Genomic DNA, 20,701 nt, shown 5'->3' with positions numbered 1-20,701 from the left:
TTGTCAGATATCAAGTTTACAAACCAGGTCTTTGATTAAAAGTGTGTTTTACGAGCCAAAACAGCTAGAACATATTTATAGCTTGCTGGTTTCCATTGATCAGCACTTTGAACAGGGGTGCTCCTGTTATTATAACACGGGATATTAATAAGTATAATTGCTGCAGTAGTGGATTGTGAGATCAAAATGCCCCGCCGAGGTTATGCCAATTTCACTTATTTAATACAGCGACGGTAATAAAAATTACTTTTGCCCAAATTGGCGTCCAAGGTAATTACATTGTACATTCTGAACGCCCCCCTAACAACTCGAAGGTAGCCTGCTTTGCCTCTGAAAAGCTTGTATACATAAATCCGTGCGTGCGAACATTTGATAAGGGGATTTTGTTTCAAGTTTTTATGATATTAAAAAAAAATTGAAGACATTCAGAATCAATGTTTCCAAGCCATGGTTCATTTCAATAATGTTTTCTTGTGACGTTCTACGATTTTGGCCACGGGAACAACTTATTCGGAAATTCTTTGCTGCATCTTTGTTACTGCTTATGTTATTTTCGATTTTTCTTTTCGGGATTTTAATATCGGAGAATGAAAGATTTTCCAAAGAAATTGAAGGAAATGGAGAAACCAAGCAAGAACCTTATATTGGAACTAAAGCAAAACCGCGCTCTTTGCATCAATCTGATATACCACAGGAAGACAGTGACATTTTCTATGTCGACAGTGAACCAAAAAATGTCGTAGCAGACGACCAGTTGCAAATCGTGACGTCACACCCGGTGAAAAAGTTACCGAATGTGTTGATCATTGGTGTCAAGAAGTCCGGAACAAAAGCACTCGTAGAATTTCTAAAAATACACCCAGATGTCAGTGCGCCAGCAAACGAAATCCATTATTTCAGCAGGAATTTTCATAAAGGTCTTGACTGGTATAGGTGAGCTCTTTACGAATAATATGTTTATAGAACAAATAAGATTTATTTAACCACAAAAAGCTCTGTATTTGATTATTTATGATGCAGTGAATGGGTTAGTACGATTGCGTACAATTGTGTCCATTGATTGATGACATTTCGCCAAGCTGCGACGTACTAACTCGTACGTTCAAGATACTTAGTCGAGATAATGATGAGATACTTCATCGCACGAACGGGATACTTAGATCTACTTCCGAGATACTAGTAATGAGTCATAATTACTAGAAACAAAGTCATTTATTCTAGATACGGAGTCCGAACGAAATAATTACGTAGTTATTACGAAATTTGTCATATGTAACGACAAATCAAGTGAACCACTTAGAAAATGACCATGGACGAGGTATTATTCCATACGTCATAATATTTCGTCCGTGCCGCTAAGTATTCAGTAAACGACATACATGTGTATATAATATCAATAGGGTTACCATACTTTTCCATAGTTTTGCATAAATACTTGACGTGATAAGTGATTACAAAATAGAGATATATTAATTAACGTAGGAATATTGTATATATAGTTCTTTGGATGTGAATGTTGGGTTTTTTCGTTTTGTTTTTGTTTTGTTTTGTTTTTTTGCTAGATACATATATATTTTTTACTCGAAAATCTCTTTAGAATAGGGCATGCCAACAGAAAACAACTGAAATTAATTATAAATTGTATAGACTCGTTCATTTCAACACTTCATTGGAGCATCGACCAAAGTCGAAAGCAAAATAAATTTTTAATGGTGTTACTTTTTTGTAGGCGACAGATGCCTGTGTCTATTGGGAACCAAATAGTCATAGAAAGGACGCGTGGTTACTTTGTTCACAAAGATGCTCCGTTGAGAATTTCCCTCCAAATTCCTAACGCTCGACTAATTGTAGTGGTTCGAAACCCAGTGCTTCGTTCCCTCTTAGATTACACCTCTCAGTGTGTAAGGAATAAAAGCAAAGTATCTTTCCTGGAAAACTTCTTTTGGAATAATATTACCGGTTTCATTGATATGTCACGTGACTTTGTACAAACCAGTATGTATGTGAAGTTTATGGAGAATTGGTTGAGCTATTTCAAACTTGAACAATTCCATTTTGTAAACGGCGACATGTTATACAAGAACCCATCTCTAGAGCTCAGTAAACTGGAGACATTTTTGAACCTCAGGAATATGATCTCATCAGACCATTTCTTTTATAACACGTCCATTGACGCTCTTTGCATCAAGAAATACGAATGTCAAGGTCGTTCTCGTTGTTTTACAGAGAACAAGCTAAAATATCGCCCGCCATCTTATTTAGTGCGGCGCCTACGAGATTTTTTCCACCCTTTTAACGAGAAATTTTATAAACAAACGAAACAACATTTCAGCTGGAATATTTAATTTGCACACTGGGCTTTTTCACCAGATGCAATAACTGGGCGTGTTGCCCTTTATATGTCTTTCAAAGTTGCGTGTCAATCGTTGCTTGTATATACCAAGAACATTAATATTGTTGATAGTATTGAAAACCCGTTACTTTTAAATGCATTTTTATTATACTTATATGTTTATATAATGAATATTTGTTTTCCTTATCAATACATGTTATTTCTCAATGAATCCGATTGTTGTTGTTGTTTTCATGTATTCATTATGGGTTTGAAAAATTAAAAAACTGAGCTTGCCTTACTGAATAGGTTTTAAAGCTGCTATGTCTGATTGTATGTCATATTTGATGAACGTTTACGTCGTAAAACAAAGGTTTTATTATGATTGTGTCTATCGAAAAGCAACAAATTAGATTTTTTAAGTCATTTAATACGCTTGTCTTGGGTTTTCATTTAATATACAGAACAAAAGTTTCCGATTATTAAACTATCATTTGAATGAATATCTTCAAGATCTTCTTATCAGGAAACACTGTTCTAAAATGATCATATTTGATAGAAAGCTTCTTAATGTAGTGTAGGATTACCGGTAGTTTGTTCGGACCACAGGAGTAGTGCAAAGATCTTTATTTTCCAAAAACCGTAATGCTGTCATTTGTATTACTTGTATTACAATACAAGTGTCCTTATATCGGTTTGCAATGTTCGAAGTATCATGAGTGCACGGTGCAAAGCTCATCATATTAGGTTTGTATGGGGGGGATTCCAAAAGAGGTAGTTACTTAAAGAGGATTAAATGAATAAATCTTGATATGTAGATTGCATATTCTTTTAAAGAATCAAATGTGATCAATTCATATCCCTGTCCTCACATTCATAGCAAGGGTTAGCCATATACTTGGAATATAATTACTTACTTGTGAGCAATGTAGCCTACAGGCCTCCATCATATTTTGAATGAGGTATTGCTGCTATTGCATTAAAGGGACCTGGGCACGATTTCAGATGAAAATTTTATTTTTGATTTCTATGTATAAAATAGTTTACTTTTGTATTTTGAATGATTTACCAAAATTTGAATGTTAGAAATCATGTTACAAGCGAGATACAGATGAATAAAGTCATTGTTATGTAAACAAAGCTCGAGTCTTATACTTGTTTACAAATATAATTACTTACTTGTGACCAATGTAGCCCATAGGCCTCCATCATATTTTGAATGAGGTATTGCTGCTATTGCATTAAAAAGAATATTTTTGGTATAATTTTATTGATCTTTCTCCTTTTCTCTTCCCCTTTCCTTAAATTTCTGATCTTATTATCATGAAAATCTGGACGTCGACGTTCTTATGAAGTAGAGCTGTTGAACTGTTATTGCTTAATGTCATTGCGATCAACAGTTGTATAGATAAAAAGGAAAACAGCAAAACATATCAAAGAAAAAAGCCTTAATATCATTCAAAGCTTAAAACACCAAGGTCGGATGGTTAATGGCGTTGTTTAAAAGTAAGCTAATAACATGTAGTACAGCAATCAAAGTTGATAGAAGTAGCTCCAAACCAGCCTGACTGCAGTCATAGAGGGAAGGTCGAACTCTGTGATAAAGGATCAAGTCAATTAATTGTGTAAAAATAGTCTTTCATTTGCTTTCAAGATAACAGTTAATAGAATGTTATGGTTTCAAAAAATGCATTATACTTTGGTTTTAGATCTAAATTGAATGATGGAGTTCCAGATACATTTGTTGTGGGTGTTTCAATCTGCATGTCTCTTGACTTTAATCATCACACATTGTATTGTAATTAGGCGCATTGCTTTACAGGTGATATATTAGGTTGCGTAAAAGCATTGAGAAGGAACATTAAAAACTCAGCGGTGCGTGACAATGTGAGTACTAGACTACAAGTCACATCATTGGTGTGCCTGCTCGTCTGTTTGCGTGACCAGATCAAAGCTGATAGGCAACTAGGACTGGTAACAACAGCCACGAGGCGCTCTTGCCCATTCATTCTCTCTGAATAGTACATTGATGTACTCTGTGAAGTACACTCCTTACACGGTAAATAGTACAGTGCATAAGTATTACAGGTTTCAGAAACAATACGATGTAAAAAAAAAAAAAAAAAAAAAAAAAACAAAGACGAGTTTTCCTGAGTTAAAAAGTGTTTCTACATGCATACAGTATGCCAGTTTATGAACATGTACTTTAAATATAAATATCATACTGAAAACTAATTACTACTCCCGTTACAAACGATGGTTCACGGAAGTGGCGTAGAAACCGGATATAAGTCCAAAAATGACAACATACTGATGATGATCATAGCCATGGCAATTCCTCATCGAAGAAGAAAAACTTTTTTTTTAATTTAAAAGGTTTTGGTTCTTTTCTTTTATTGCAGTTTTTATTTTTGGTTTATATTTTGCTGAAAACACTTTTAGGCTGAATTAAATACTCCACTGGACGAGGTAACAAACACGTACTATACCCAGTATTTACTACTTCTTTTAAAAAATAATTTTGAATTAAGAATTACCAGGTACTACTCTGTACAATTTTATTACGGTACTTTTAGCTTTTGTAGATGCTCAATTTGGTTTAAATGAAATCTGAAATTGGCGAAATCAGATCAATAATTTCCAAGTACATTAGTACTGCATGCAGTGCTAATTAATTAGAATAGAAAATAGTGAAAGTTTGCCTCATGATAGTTTCATCAACTTAATTATTCAAGATTTCCTCCGTTGATGTCTGGATTGGGAAATTCCTGAATTGGTATGTTCCAGGCGGAAGGTTTATTACCATTATAAATAAAAGGCCCATATTACGGAAAGTTTATGCAGAGCGTTTGCGTAATCTCTAGATAACCAAAACGGAGACCACGGGTTGCAATAAAAACATGAAACTGAATCGGGAGTGGGTAGCTGTGCGGTTATGCACATTTAAAATGGTCCATGTTTAATGTGATTTATCTGACATTGTGTGACCCATCTCCTCTCTTTCTCGTTCGAACATTGCTCTAGATAATTTGTACAACAATATAATTCATACATAATATTATAAAATATATTGTTACATAACTGAAAATACGTCTTTGCAAAATATTTAAACTGAACATGGCAATTGAACTTTAGGCATGCCTCTAATTTTTGACACGAAGATTTAACAAATACTAATTATTCGTCTATTATTAATCACCTGTCAGAATGATCAACAGAAAATTAAAACCTGTAAAGATTGCAAAAATATAATTCTAAATGCTATCTTTTCATCTCTTGATTCACCAATTTATTTTGTAAACGATATTATTTGTTATCTCAATAAAGATCAATATTTCAACGTTATCAAATTTCAAAAAGCTAAAACTGACTATTGAGGTGATAAGCACGCTTAATTTCCCCCTTTTTAAATGTTCAACGACCTATAAATCAAACATAAACTTAGGAATCAAATACACTGTGTGTAATTATAACTGTTATTGAAACTAATGAGTCGGACTTCGCTCAGAGGACATGAAAGGGGGAGGGTGCTGGTTTGTTGGTTTTGTCGTCTTTGTATAGCATTTTTATCAACTCTTTACTTTTCACATACTGCTGACAGGAGACCAGACAGAAGGACTACGCATTTCAATGCTTATATATATATTTATAGTTACATGTACATGTATTTATCGATGTCTTTTTCAACTGTCATTGGTTTTTTTTTCATTTAAAGAAGTAATATATTTAAACAAAAGCTCCAAAATGATCGAATTTTAAGTTTTCAACAACAAAAATAGATAAATAAGATTTTATTTTTCTCGTATCTAATATTTAAAAAAAGACGAGCATCCAATGTGGTTTCATGCAATATCTATGGCCAAGGAACATTAAACAAATAAAACGAATTGTCAGTAATACTTATATTGTTGTTAAAATACAATTGCTGTTGGAAGCGTCGCGTACAATCTTCCTTACACAATTTGGTACCCCTTCATATGTAATCTGGATTCAACGAGCTAAGTAACTGAACTCGTTAATATACTGTACAATCATTTGCATTACCTCAATTTAAAGAACGAATTTATATTGTACATTCATTTGCAATTAGTTTTAATGAAAACCATTTTGTGAGACGTTTGCATTGATGGAAATAATATTGCAACTGATGGTTTTAAGGTTTTCACTGTGCGAATGTAATATGCATGTACACTTCACTTGAAAGGTTACACATTCGCGACGGCTTTGAAACATCATACTTGCGTCACGTCTACAAGTGTATGAACGCTGCAGTAACCTCACACCTAACGTTTGTTACGTTTTATGTCAAACGTTGCAGATTAACTTTCAGCGTGCACAACACTGTATTGTGGTATCCACGGCGCTTTTTTTTACCCGATAAGTTTCTTTTTTCGTTTGCCGCTTACGTCAGACGATACATTGCGTGAGCTATGAAAGTAGATGTAATCATGCTAACCGATTTTTTAACTGTTGAAAACAATCGAGGCATAAACATGTATTACTCTTATCAAATCTGCTATTGTTGGCATTCACATTTGGGCGAGAAAAAACAGATGACGAATTCTGTCAATAATCGTGAATTCTTGAATAAGGACGAGGTAAGGGAACGGAGAGGGCTGAGGGAAGGGATTGCGAGAGCGGGATCCATCCGGAGGGTTCTGGCTTCCATCCAGTGTCAATGGCAATGGTAAACATTTTCAGTGACACCCTACCGGCCGCCTGTAAATGGACGATCCGGGTACTTTGTCAACTACTAAGTATCCCAAAGCGCTCTTGTTTTCAACCTTTGTTATACCTTTGTTCTTCAACATGCGACACATCATCAATAAATTAGATCTACTTTCAAGTTTACACACCATGTATAAAAATATGGAAATTGATAGTTAAATCATTGGCTTATATTTTTGAGCAGGTAACTGCCAAATAAAAAAAAATTGAAATTTTTGTCAATAACAGAGGGATTTCCCTTTTTTGAGGTATGAACGTTACCACACGTAAAAGCAAAGAGCAGTAATTGCAAGTCGCACACCCTTTCATTGATAGTCACAGTGATGTAGGAAACTTGGGTTGATTGATCGGTAATGGTTAGTGCAACAGCCATTAACCTTGAGAGTGACATAATGGCGACATTCAATCATCCTTGTAAACATTAACATTGGAAACACGGTCAATCATGATTGAAGCCATTCATAAAACTCCACTTAAGGGTGGAAATACTACCATATTACATATACGTATACACCCATTGCACCAATTTTATAGATTCTCAACCGATTTTATGATGTCAGATCAATGCACGGTAGCTGAAGGATATTTATGCAGTTTATGCAGAGAGCTAGTGCATAGTTTCCCCTTGTGCTTTCACCACAATTTAAACATTTTGGACCGACAACATACACATACCAAGCAGAATTCTACGAAAACATATAATCATCATGTTGCCTGTTCAAGATCATTTGAAAGAGTCAATACAGTATCAATCTTTAGAATTTAATGGAGCCATAGTAGATCAGTAGAATATCTGCAATTAAATCTCGTTATTGGAACCGTCTCATTGACTAAAATAGATTTTGGTTGTCATCAGTTGACTAGTTGCTGATAAATAATCAAATATGATCAAACGTTTATGGGTGAGAAAAACCTTATGATTATTGAATGAATTTACTATTAAAACACAGAATTTCCATGAATCCATCTTATCTTTAATTTAATAGAATCTATTTATTAACTTCCTCAATTTTGACGGATGCCCTGTAGGACAAATGTTCAATGCCTTCTCACATATTATATATAAATAGCTATACTTCAATGTTTGATATACTAGAAGTTCAAACAGCAAAAATATATTTTTGAAAACGTAGGAAGACGGAAGAAAGAACTCTTCCAATATTAATCACGCCATTTCCTGCCAGTGGCTCCAGAGATGCATCAAAACCATTGCCGGGTTTGTGATTGGCTGTTTGATCATTCTCCCATAAATTGCTTTCGTTAAATATTGATATTTATAACTTGTATGTCTTTGAAATATAAGCAAAATGACCGAGAATACTAATTTGGAAGATCTATTTTTCTTTTGAAGAACATACGCCGTTTGACGACATTAAATATAGATATCATTGAAAGAAGCTTTCAACTGTGTCATTTCTAGTCTCTAAGTACATTGAAGTGGTTTGCATATTGTATAGTTGGAATAGATCTCTTAGAAGCTAACAAGGTACCAGTAACTCACCCGTTACCAAAACTGAAATGAACGCTCAAACTCACCTCCATTCCCATAAAAAGGTATTAAAAATAACACCTGTACACACCATGCTTCTAAACTCACTAAAGTACCTATATGTAACGTCCAATATATGTTGTGTGGTGAATTTGTCGGTAACCAAATGTATTGCACAAAGTGAGTAGTGTGAAGGTATATTGTATTGCACAATAAAGCTGAATTGTGCATCTGCATGCACCTGTGGTCTAGATGCATTATTTTCTTATACATTTATATGCAGTTGAAATGAGGAACGGGGCATAATTCAGAGATGGATCTTGTCTCAGCTAAGATGCAAATCTTCACCGTCATAAAATACATAGAACCATTTAACAAGAGCTTGGACTTTGGGTAGTTGTGTCAAACAGCAATGTGACGTAGGCCTGTCTATTTCATTGAAATTATCTGGCTTTTGAGCTAAGACTACGCAATCGATGCATATTTCGCTTAAATCGCGTAATTTTTAACTTGTTTTGACGCAAGAATTAGATTGCTACGTCCTATTCTGAAAGTCCAAGGTCTTGTTAAAATGGTTCTATATATTTCTATACCTTTTAAGCAGTCCAATCCCCTTTCTGCTATTCATCACGAGCATCAAACTATGATATGAGAAATGTACCGGTATATAAATGATAATTCTTTTTAATAATTTGACAACATATGGTTTGAACCAATTTACGCGAATATCTCGTACATTTATGTACAGAATCGTTTTTAAAATTGTCCTACAACATTTTAGGTCCAACAGGAATCAACAACTGCTTCCTTGGGTCTTTTCCTGCGTCAGTTCACTTTCCTAAGCAAAATCTTGTCAGGAAGTAATCTTAATTGACGTTTTCCCGACGTACAACCTACTGATTTTGTTCTCGCGTGAGCTTTGGGGCCAACCATCAAGACAAGATCTCTAATTTTCTTCCTCTTTTGGCCTGCCGTCTGCATGTTAGTTGTCCATTGCAGAAACCCCTTGCACAAGATAGCGCCACGCACGAGATAGACTTCAATTGTTTTTACACAGATAAGTCATTCTCTCGATAGTTTACTAACTGTATCGAAATGATCAGTTCTTGGTGTAAGCAAGTTCTTTCAGCACGCAAAATGCAAAACTGCTTCAAGGATTTATAGGAATTTCTAAAAGAACCTGCAATAGATAACCGAAAAAATAACAATGCCGGTCGAAGGAGTGGATTTTGATAAATGTAATGAGGGGAAAATGTTTGCATGTATATATATTTAAGGACACACGAGACGTTCCTCAATTTAATTCCCAAAAATTACCAGGCTATACCAGTACATTACCAGGCTATTTTTGAAGTTACAACATTTTGAATGTTTCTTATAACAGCACGCAAAATGCTATAGAATGCTTAATAATATATAATTTCAAAAAATATATATTCAATTGAAACTATTTTCCCAACAGAGAAATATCATATTACATGAAAATTTAGTTTTAGAATGACAAAGTGGAAATCTCCACATTGATGAGATAGAACAAAATTGAAAATAATGGAAGATAGGTCGCATTTTTTTTTCACTGAAATACTTAATAATTTTGCTTAGTTTAAAAATATTCAGAGCAACTTATTCATATGCATGCACAATTAAGTTAAAATTTCGATGCTTCCAATAGATTAATTAGAAAAAAAAATGTATTTATGACAAGACAGTCTGAAACACCCAGTAAGTACATGTACCAAATGGATTTACCCCGTCTATGTGTCTCGCATGAAATTTAGGTTAACCGGTATTACTTCAGGTGTATTTTGGTAACTTACACAGTCTTTGTATATAATGTTAACATAATACTTATAGATTTTACACTGCATTTATAGAAAGATGTTTAGAGTTCAAAAACGGACTGTGACAAAACCTAATTGACGGGAAGATGAAAAGATATGCACTATTACATTTGGTAAAAAAGTGAGGCTTGGTATCATAGAAAGCATCTAATAGTATACTATATTATTTCTTTTCAATGGATTAGCCAGTAGCTGGAAAACGGAAGATTTTGGAAATAAATTTTCCTCTTAGAAACAGACGTGCAATTTTAATAGTCATTTAACAGCATAAGAATGTAGAATTTTCAGTAGGGTTAAGAAAACCTAGAAAATTGGACAAAATTTGTCTTCATTAAAGTTTGTTCCAAAATGTGTTCTTTTGTTCTGACATTGTTCTCGAGGTTATATTGAGGTGTCATTTAATATTTTAAGGACCAATGTAATGACATTTACCACAATAGTTAGAGAAGAATTAAAGTTATAAATGGTCTTCGAAATGCATTTCAATGTCCATAAATTGAGGAAAAGCCTTGACACAGGAGGAAGCAATGCAAACTGTACTGACAAACTATTCCCACACGAATGAAAAAACCCCCAAAATAGAACAAAATTCATAAAAGCGGATTTTGGTATATATTATGATATCTGTAATGAAAGTGACTAAATGTTATGACATTTTATTGTATACTTGATAAATTTGCTTTTTAAAAGACCTTTAGAAGTCGCGTTGTGTAAAAACTATCTTTTATCGCATTATGACATTTTGACCATACATTACCCTTTAGTAATTGAAATTTAAAAGACTTCTTGTGAAATATACAATCTGGTCCAATATAAAGCGATCGATTTGAATTGTTATCAATTCAATGGCGTTACACATCGTTTTCATTCAGTATCATTGAGCCCTGTTCCCGGAAAAGTGGTCTTTGTTCTGCAGAGATGATCCCGTTCGAAATCTCTCAGCGGATATTATTGAGGGAGATGTTTATGTTGGGTAAGACAATTAAAAGCGTCCACTGAGAACAGTTGACAATAGCGGAGGAGAGAGTAAATATTTACTGGGGTTGTCATTAAATGGGGGTCTTATAACTGGATCACATCGTCCCGGGGAACTCTATACCAAACCTGTCACGGTCGCTTATCTTTACTGTCATATCGACCACCCCGGAACCACAGAGAGGCTTTGGTGGTTTGTGCAAAAGGATAATAATCAAAATCTGTTTCCTTCCTCGTATTTGAATATAATTCTTAAAATATGTTTCAGTATTTCAGCAGTATTCGAAAATCGCAGTATGCAAACATCTATAATTGCAAGTGAATTCATTTTTCTGAATTAAATTTTCATTAACTTTAAATAGCGAATCAGTATTATATGTAGCTAAATATATGTCTTATCTGAAATATATGTAAAATATGCCGTAAAAGACATATGTGAATGAAAACGGAGAATTTCTTGAGAGGGCACTTGTTAAATTATGGTTAAATGAGATGAAAGAAAGACATTTATTGTTACTGCCTACAAGAGGTTCGTCCAATCGCTTAGCTAGTTAAAGCCCCCCGCTCACAGGAACTTGGAATCAATATCATTACAGAGCAGAGGTACTGTTCCCCGTCTCTCTGTCATAGAGCCTCAGAATGGTGGGTTTATCAGCACCGATTCCGTTATCAAACACAACTACCGAAGTGTGAATGGGGATCAAGGTGTTAGATTGCAGCGTTCTTAGTCTGATGATCGGGCGACCTAGGTGTGAGGAAACAGATATACCACATCACAATGGGTTAAATTTAGTGGTATGTTGATAGCTTTATGTACGGACAGCCAGGTGTGAAATAGCTCAGTTCCATGCCGATTCATTTCTTAATTGTGAATAGAATGTTTAAAACAAAATTGCGTGTTACTGAGATCTGTCATACCAGGGACGAGATGCTGTCTTTTTTTACCTTTCAATAACATTGGTATTTGAAAACTTTGGCTAGGGATTTTCACACAGTATTTCCTGTGGAAGAAATGATCAACTCAAAGTTAAACCAGAAGATAATATGATCGGCAATGCATTGAAGACTGTCAGAAAAATCCGAAGAAAATCTCCGTGCTCGTTTATTTCCGCTGGTTTAGTACTCTTCCTAGTGTGTTTTCTAGGTTTCAATGACAAGTTACTGTCCCATGATGCTTGGGTTCCGGCAAGTTACAGAGGCCATCTATCCGGATACCATAACAGGGACCTGCGGACCATTTTCCTCGGTGGCAATGTTAGTCGATTGCAGTTTAAAGGAACGGACAATGGGAGAACGGCCCATAAACTTTTTAATTTCAAGAACGGACGAAATCTGACAGCGACAACTGAAATAAACCTAGGGAAAGTCTCGAGCCAGACCGACAACCTGTATTTAACGCAGACGGACAACGACAGAAAGCGACGGCTTCCGCAGGCCATAATCATAGGGGTCAAAAAAGGCGGGACCCGGGCCTTGTTAGAATTTCTCCGTGTCCATCCTGATGTCAAGGCCACTGGTCCGGAGCCACACTTCTTTGACAAACATTACCAAAAGGGCCTGGATTGGTACAGGTAGGAATTTGTTTGTATTCTATTCGCACATTGCAATTTCTAAACGATTTTATCGATATGTTTGATAAATGTTTAGCGTGGTTGTAAATTTCATTGAAAGTCTTTATTTTTGTATTTGAAAACTTTTGACCATAATCCCGAGAATAAATAGAAACTTTCGACCGAGAGCGAAATTGATCTTTTCACAGACATTTAAGATTACGCTCGGGCGGAAAAACCACATTTCCATAAAACTTGAAGGGTATTTGATTGATTCATTCTGGAATCCGTTTTTGTTCAAAATTAATATATATTGTTTTCATTTAAGGTGAAAATATTTTAATGATAAACAAGAAAGTCGTCAAAGGATTATGTGTAATATCGGGGATTCTACGTAAGGAAAATATTTAGGTTAAACCTTGCTGATTAGACATTCCTAAACATGCTATATCTTTTAATCAATTTATAAATGTTGTGATTTTTATCAATAAACGCAAAAACTGCTAGGGAGAAATAACTTGATTCAATAAAACAATAAACAAGTACATGTACATTGAATCATTTTAAATAAACCAAATCAGGAATCGTACAAAATTCACCAAAATTAAACAAAAAATAAATAAATAAATAACTTTGCCTATGTTTCGGAAACAAAATGCAAAAATCTGCACCACAGAAGAGAGCAGTTTTAGGTTATGAATAAATTGTAATTTCACTTATCTATAAATAACATTCCCTAGTTATGTGATGATATTTTACTTTGATTTTTGGCTTATGCAAAATGTATCTTCTATCATAGATTTTAGTAATCCATTTGGGTTGCCTTAATACATGTATATATAAAAAAAATAAAGAAATATTTTATTCTACATCAATTGTTGTTAGTAAGGATATCTCATGATATTATTTTGAAATTAACGTTGATATAAAAAGTTTATAAACAATTGTGTTATGTAATTGTGAAGACAAATCAAAATGTGAAAAATTCCTCCCGTTAGTAGAGGCATACTCATAGATGTATGGTAAATAACTAAGGGGACCAGGATTCCGTTGGTTCTGTGATTATGATACTTTAGCATTTACAAACTGGAAGTTGTCCTTGACCCCGGGCTCAGATACCGACACCGTGTATAGTCCCTGTAATTACATCTTGTTCATCTTTCTCCTGATTAACTTATCCAATCATCTCCTACTTTACACTCCATTACTACGCGGTCCATCTCTTTCTCGCCTACACAGTACTCAAATCGCTTATTGCTAGAGGATGGGAGATGTTTCTATTTCCCTTTTTTTGAAAAAGGAATAATTGTATTAAAACATAGGAATGAATGTTTGGTATTTGCATTTTTCACTTTTGTAATCTAAAGAAGCGTTTCAAAAGTAAAGTTTTTGCCGTATTATCGATGGACAATCTATTCCACGTAACATTGATATCAAAGCCATATATATTCAAGTTCTGCTCTATTGCGGATTTGAATTTTTATTTGTAAAATCTATTTAAAATCGTGTTTTACATACACCAAAAAAAAGCGATTGAAATTTCGTGTGTTTTATCAGTAGAAAAATATAACATAATCATCCAAAAATTAACCCCCAAAAATGTTATTTCCTGAGTTTGATTGCCAAGAAAGCAGTGGAGCTTGGTGTAATATTTAACATCAGCTGTCAAGAGCAGCAAGTTATGTTTGCAGCAATAAGAGAAAGCACATTCTGTGATAATTGCTCACACATGAAAAGCTAATGTGTCATTCTTTATGTCAAAAGAGATATTTCTTTACCAGTAATCACATCTCTACGGGTACAGCGCCGGTTTATAAGGTGTGTGAGAGGTGATTCTTTGCACATATCTACGTAACACAGAGAGAGAGAGAGAGAGAGAGAGAGAGAGAGAGAGAGAGAGAGAGAGAGAGAGAGAGAGAGAATTTTTTTCTGGGGAAAGCAACTCTCCTAGAATGTTATATCGTTATCCAATTATGTTGCATTCTGACTAATTGTGTCTAGTGTTACAGGTATTTAAACGTTTAAATGTGGGGTTGATTTCCTCATAAAAAAATCTCAATCAATATCAAATCAGAAAAATATATTCGAGCAATTAGCATCCTAACAGCAGCATGTCCAACGTTAAAAAATGAAGATTCGTCTGCAGTATTTTATTGAGAAAAAGAATGATTAGAAGATCGTAAAATTACCAAGGGTGGTTGCTTATTCTGCAAAACTCGATCAACTCAAACAATTTATTCAACAGCGAAAAACAGTTTATGTCAGAATTTATACAGGATGATGGAAATAGAGAATGGTTCAAAGCGTCAAGAAGCAATTACTGCCTCCAATGAAATGATATACACATGGATAACTTTTTAGTATCCTGACGGATCTTCCCATAGCTCTGGCATCTACGTTAAACATGAAATGATTTATTATAGCATTGAATCATGATTTTTTGAAGTATACACTCTCATAACTGCCGCTGTGTGTGCATACAAATTGAGTAACGCGCGTTAGCGCGTTATGAAAATTTGTTTGCACACACCGCGGCAGTTATGAGAGTGTATACTTCAAAAAATCATGATTTAATGCTTATATTTACATTTTTTCAACTTCTTGCCTTGTCTGCAAATGTGATTCATGCCTTTAAATTCCTATCTTATTCTAAGGGTAAGTTAATATTAATGGAAGAGCCACAGTAACAGCCACAAGCGTGAACTTTGATTTTCGCTTGTGACGTTGCAGTTTACAGCGTTCAGCGTTTGTGACGTCATAATACTGAAACTCGTCAATTTGACCTTTGACTACTTGTTGCATTTAGAGGCATTTGAAGATCACAGAATTTAAGGGAAAAACACAGTAGAATGTAAATATAGTGCAAACATTATGAGCTTACATAATTTTAATAGTTCTGTATTTCTTTTTTGCTTTAGAACGTGTCTCATTTTTATAAAAAAAAACAAAAAAAAAACGTAATTTTACAGCTGTTTCCTACAAGTTATGCTAAAAGAAATCCGATTATTTAAATCGAAGAACATCACATGTAAATTTTACTAAGAACCATGTTTCGTTAATTTCAGATCCCTGATGCCAGAAACAATGCCTAATCAAATAACTATTGAGAAAACACCAAGTTATTTCATAACAAAAGAAGTTCCGGAAAGAATTTTCCAAATGTCCAACTCTACCAAACTTGTACTAGTTGTGAGGGACCCCGTGACTCGGGCTATATCAGATTATACCCAGATTCTCAGCAAACACGGCAAATCCAAGTCTTTCCAAAGCTCTGCTTTTCTACGAAATGACACAACTAAAATAAACATTTCGTGGATTGTGATCAGAATCGGTTTATACGTCAAACATTTGGAGAACTGGCTATCTGTGTTTCCACTGAAACAAATTCATATTGTTCACGGTGAAAATTTAGTGACAAATCCAGGCGAGGAAGTGAGAGAGGTCCAGAAATTCCTGGGCTTAGAACCGGTTATTACCGACAAACATTTCTTTTTCAATGAAAGACGAGGTTTTCCGTGCATAAAAAAGAAACTGAAACACAAACGAGGACACTGTCTGGACGAGAGTAAAGGGCGACCCCACCCACGCCTCCCCGAGAGTGTTATGTCAGCCCTCAGACGCTTCTATCGTCCATACAATAAACAGTTTTACAGAATGACAAATATAGATTTCAACTGGACTTAGGGCCTTCACCTGGTATATCGAAATCTTTGGTTGATGTGTGACAGAAGTTTTACGGACCTCTACTACCATAACACTGGGGCCATGCAGGTTTGTGCTTTCTGATCGTTTAAATCTTGCATCTACTAGTATTCGAAAAGCTTTCTCAACCAAATTAATGTTAGAATATGGTAGACATGTTTGGAATGACCTTGTGCTGGGGGTATAATTCACCTTACACCTTACATGAAGGAGGCTGGGTGATCAACAGATTAACCATCCAATCTTAAATTTTCAGAAATGATCTCGAAAGCTATGAAATTTTATTTGATAATTTTTTTTTTAAAACTTAGGCTTTAAAGTGTGACCCCCCCCCCCCTTATATTTTTTATACAGAGCTCTTCTTTTAACGGAGATCAATATAGTCTATAAATGACCACGACCACCCAGCCATCTTAAGAGCATATTAACGTAAGAGCAGCTAGCTCAGCCGCTTTTCAGATTCGCTACTACGGGTCTGTTTCTTTTTTTTTCGCCATGAAATATTCTCTGTGTATATAGATGTAAATGTAGATGTTGAAATCAAAATCATGATCTATCTCGGTATTTTATTTTACAGAACAAAATTGTTGCCCGTTACCAGGTTGGACCCTAACTAACCGTGCAAGAACGCGCGTGGCAGACCCGACTGCGGGGTGCCCTCAGACATCAGATGTTCACGGTCAATCAGCAGTTCACATACTGAAGGGAATACTTCATAAAACTGATTCAAAAAAGGAAAGCAATGTGTGAATCAACATAACAGTCGTCATGGGTGTTCGAAGAGAAAACAGATAACAATCGTGAAAACCTGAGAAACAATGTGTTTAAGGAAAATGTCAGTTTTAATTTTCAGTTCGAGTCAGACACCAGTGTGTGAAACAAGCAACTTCGTCGCTTTTTTTAATTGTAAGCGGATCGTTGACGTGAAAAAAGAATGAAAAAAGATTTATTCACCAAATTAAATTCAAGCTATTTAAACTATTTATTGACACACCGAAAAGGTTATCTAAGCTATTTTTATTGAAATCATTTGTAATACATGCAATGTTTCTTTCGCAGATCGATAAAACTAAAGTCAGGTGACGAAGATAGTTTTTGTAGTTTTATTTTGCAATTAATGTTTGCAAAGAAGCGCAATGCTATAAAAACCAACCGTAATGAGAAATAGAGCCATGTTTGCGTTTCAGTCAAACAGAAATTTTAAAACGACATTAATTAAGCTTTAAAATACCATAAATATTGAATCTTCTGCATAGGAGTTTTATTGCCTGATAATCGATGGTAACCATTAACTATGAAGTGTTTGGAGTAATTATCGAAGTGTTCTTAATCGTTCACAGTTACTTAAGTAAAACTACAATCTATGGCAAAAGGCCAAGTGCAAGATTTTTTCAACATTTTGGTTAATATTAAGTGTCTAACAAAATTTCGCAAATCAACACTCTCCAAACAAAAGACTGCAAGTACTACATGGTTTCTGGTTGAAGTAGCGTCGTCCACACTCATATGTATATCATCCAGCTGGTAACTGAAATCAAGCGAAACAATGCCATCCATTATCATAAATATTTGATCTTGGTAAACTAAATATTGCGTAACCCCCGTCAATATGGATGGTCACTTCAAGTGGAGGGTTATGAACATCGCCGATACTTAGCTGCTCAATAATTCTTTTGAAGAGTCTCTCTCCTTTGAGCCATATTCTAATACGCTAAGTGGCACTAAAAGCAAACAATCAATATTTCATAAGTCGTTAGATTAATATTTGTATAGACTTTAATAAAGTCTTTTAGAGTTCTCTCAGCAGGATGTTTGTCGGATAAAAGGAGGGAATCCTTTAACTGAATATTTCTGCATTGAAATCATTGACTTGCTTCCCCCTTTTATGATTGGCCTTTGCATGCTGTTATTCAGCCTTAATATAATTACTTCGAACTCTTTCACTGTGAATGGTCCATTACGGGTTTTAATACCCTAATTACAATTATAATGGCAGTAGAAAGTAATTAGATATCAGTCTCTTGGTTATTAAATAAACCTTAAATTAAGATATCTTTAGATTATTCAAAAACATACGGTATTCAAATATTTGATGTAATATCATTGTAACATCCCACCCATAATTACCCAGTATGCCACGAAAAATATATGTGATATAGTAAAACACAATGCTTTTTGTATTTTTTAGAAACCTGGTAGAGAGCTTCAATATGTTGTTATATACAGTCAAACCTCGTTATCTCGAGCTAGATGGGACTGGTTAAAAACTTCGAGATATCCAAGTACTCGAGGCATCAATGGTAAATTACTTAAAGTATAAGTGGTTGGGACTTACAAATCACTTCGACATATCCATTGTATTCGAGATATCGGTGTTCGAGATACCGAAGTTCAACAATTTTCAAGTTCGATTGCTCTGTCGTGTTGTCGCATCATCTTTATATTCCTCGCTAGTTTAACGCATTGAGTGGTATCTCCTCATTATTTGAAGTGAAATAGATGGCACAATGTCCTGTAGATATTGCTAATGCTTCAGAATGCAAGTACAGTTATTTTATCCTTGATCAAATAAAGGGCTGAAATCTGGGTTTTAAGGGCTCTTACATGGTAAGCAGAATTTACGAACGTTGATGTCCTGTATACATTAATGTGCAGTTTCAAGTTCTTAAAATCACGAGGGCGAGTTATAAACAAAAAAGACGTGTTTCTATGAAATTTTCTATTCAAATAAACTCCCCTTACATGTTTTTGTCAAAGTGTCCAATTTGAATTAATTTCAATTTGAAAATATTTGGGGACATCAACTGTTAACCAATTTTTAAGGTTCAAAGACCCCGAAACATGCATTCCTTCCAATATCGATCATAATGTCATCATTAATGATTTAACGACAAAATTTAAATCAACTGCTTTTAATAACATTGTGGATAAATACTTTAAGAATTTGGTCCATGCAGCTTGTGAATATTACAGTCTTCGGGACAACATATGTTGCACTGTGACAGAAAGATTTGGTGAGTGATGCAACTTAAGGCTTTATACAAACTTGCTCCTCAAAATTTGAACTTTTCGGACATAGTTAGAATGTCCTAACTCTGGGCCTCAGCATTTAATAACAATGTATGAAAATCGATGTTCAATCACCTCTAAAACTATTTTTCACAGGTGTCAATATTGGTTTCATAATAGAATGTTTAAAGAAGTCGCCATTTTGAAGAAAAAAAACCCAGTTATTATATCTGAGGATTTAAAATTTACTCATTTAATAATTTACTTTCTTCACTTAAAAAATCTGTTTAATTCCGATCAAAAAAAATTCCTGAGAATTGATCGTTTCCTAAACCAGTAAAGTCAGATATGACTCCTTTTAGCTCACCTGAGCTGAAAGCTCAAGTGAGCTATTCTGATCACATTTTGTCTGTCGTCCGTCCGTCTGTCCATCTGTCTGTCTGTCTGTAAACTTTTCACATTTTCAACATCTTCTCAAGAACCACTGGGCCAATTTCAACCAAACTTGGCACAAAGTATCCTTACCCAAAGGGGATTCAAAGTTGTGAAAATTAAGGACCACGCCTTTTTGCAAAGGGAGATAATTTGGAATTTATGAAAATTTTCGAGAAATTTTCAAAAATCTTCTTCTCACGAACCATAATACCAGGAAAGCTGAAACTTGTGTGGAAGCATCCTCAGGTAATGTAGATTCAAAGTTGTGAAAATCATGACTCCAAGGGGTAAGGTGGGGCCGCAATGGGGGTTCGAATTTTAACATAGGAATATATAGATTAAATCTTTAAAAATCTTTTTCTCAGACACTAATCAGCCAGGTAAACTGAAACTTTTTTGGAAGTATCCTCAGGTAGTGTAGATTCAAAGTTGAGAGAATCATGATCCCCAGGGGTAGGGTGGGGCCACAATGGGGGGGGGGGTCAAAGTTTAACATAGGAATATATAGATTAAATCTTTAAAAATCTTCTTCTCAGAAACTAATCAGCCAGGAAAACTGAAACTTGTGTGGAAGCATCCTCAGGTAGTGTAGATTCAAAGTTGTGAAAATCATGATCCCCGGGGGTAGGGTGGGGCCACA

The 20,701-nt window shown here is 34.8% G+C and overlaps 2 protein-coding genes across 2 annotated transcripts; both read left to right on the top strand.

Moving 5' to 3' along the window:
* Nucleotides 1-80: 80 nt before the first annotated feature.
* LOC128167360 (heparan sulfate glucosamine 3-O-sulfotransferase 3A1-like) lies at nucleotides 81-2,831 on the top strand. Its single transcript, XM_052833040.1, has 2 exons — nucleotides 81-933; nucleotides 1,730-2,831. Exons 1-2 carry the CDS (start codon nucleotides 464-466, stop codon nucleotides 2,343-2,345), a joined length of 1,086 nt encoding a protein of 361 aa, XP_052689000.1. The 5' UTR covers nucleotides 81-463; the 3' UTR covers nucleotides 2,346-2,831.
* A 9,104-nt stretch (nucleotides 2,832-11,935) lies between these two features.
* LOC128166117 (heparan sulfate glucosamine 3-O-sulfotransferase 6-like) lies at nucleotides 11,936-17,704 on the top strand. Its single transcript, XM_052831062.1, has 3 exons — nucleotides 11,936-12,936; nucleotides 15,981-16,686; nucleotides 17,195-17,704. Exons 1-2 carry the CDS (start codon nucleotides 12,410-12,412, stop codon nucleotides 16,597-16,599), a joined length of 1,146 nt encoding a protein of 381 aa, XP_052687022.1. The 5' UTR covers nucleotides 11,936-12,409; the 3' UTR covers nucleotides 16,600-16,686; nucleotides 17,195-17,704.
* Nucleotides 17,705-20,701: the final 2,997 nt, after the last annotated feature.

Source organism: Crassostrea angulata, chromosome 10 (genome assembly GCF_025612915.1).
Source record: "Crassostrea angulata isolate pt1a10 chromosome 10, ASM2561291v2, whole genome shotgun sequence".
In the NCBI taxonomy this organism is placed as follows: Eukaryota; Metazoa; Mollusca; class Bivalvia; order Ostreida; family Ostreidae; genus Magallana; species Magallana angulata.
Note: the sequence above shows the minus strand (reverse complement) of the source record. Positions and strands in the feature narration are given on the sequence as shown.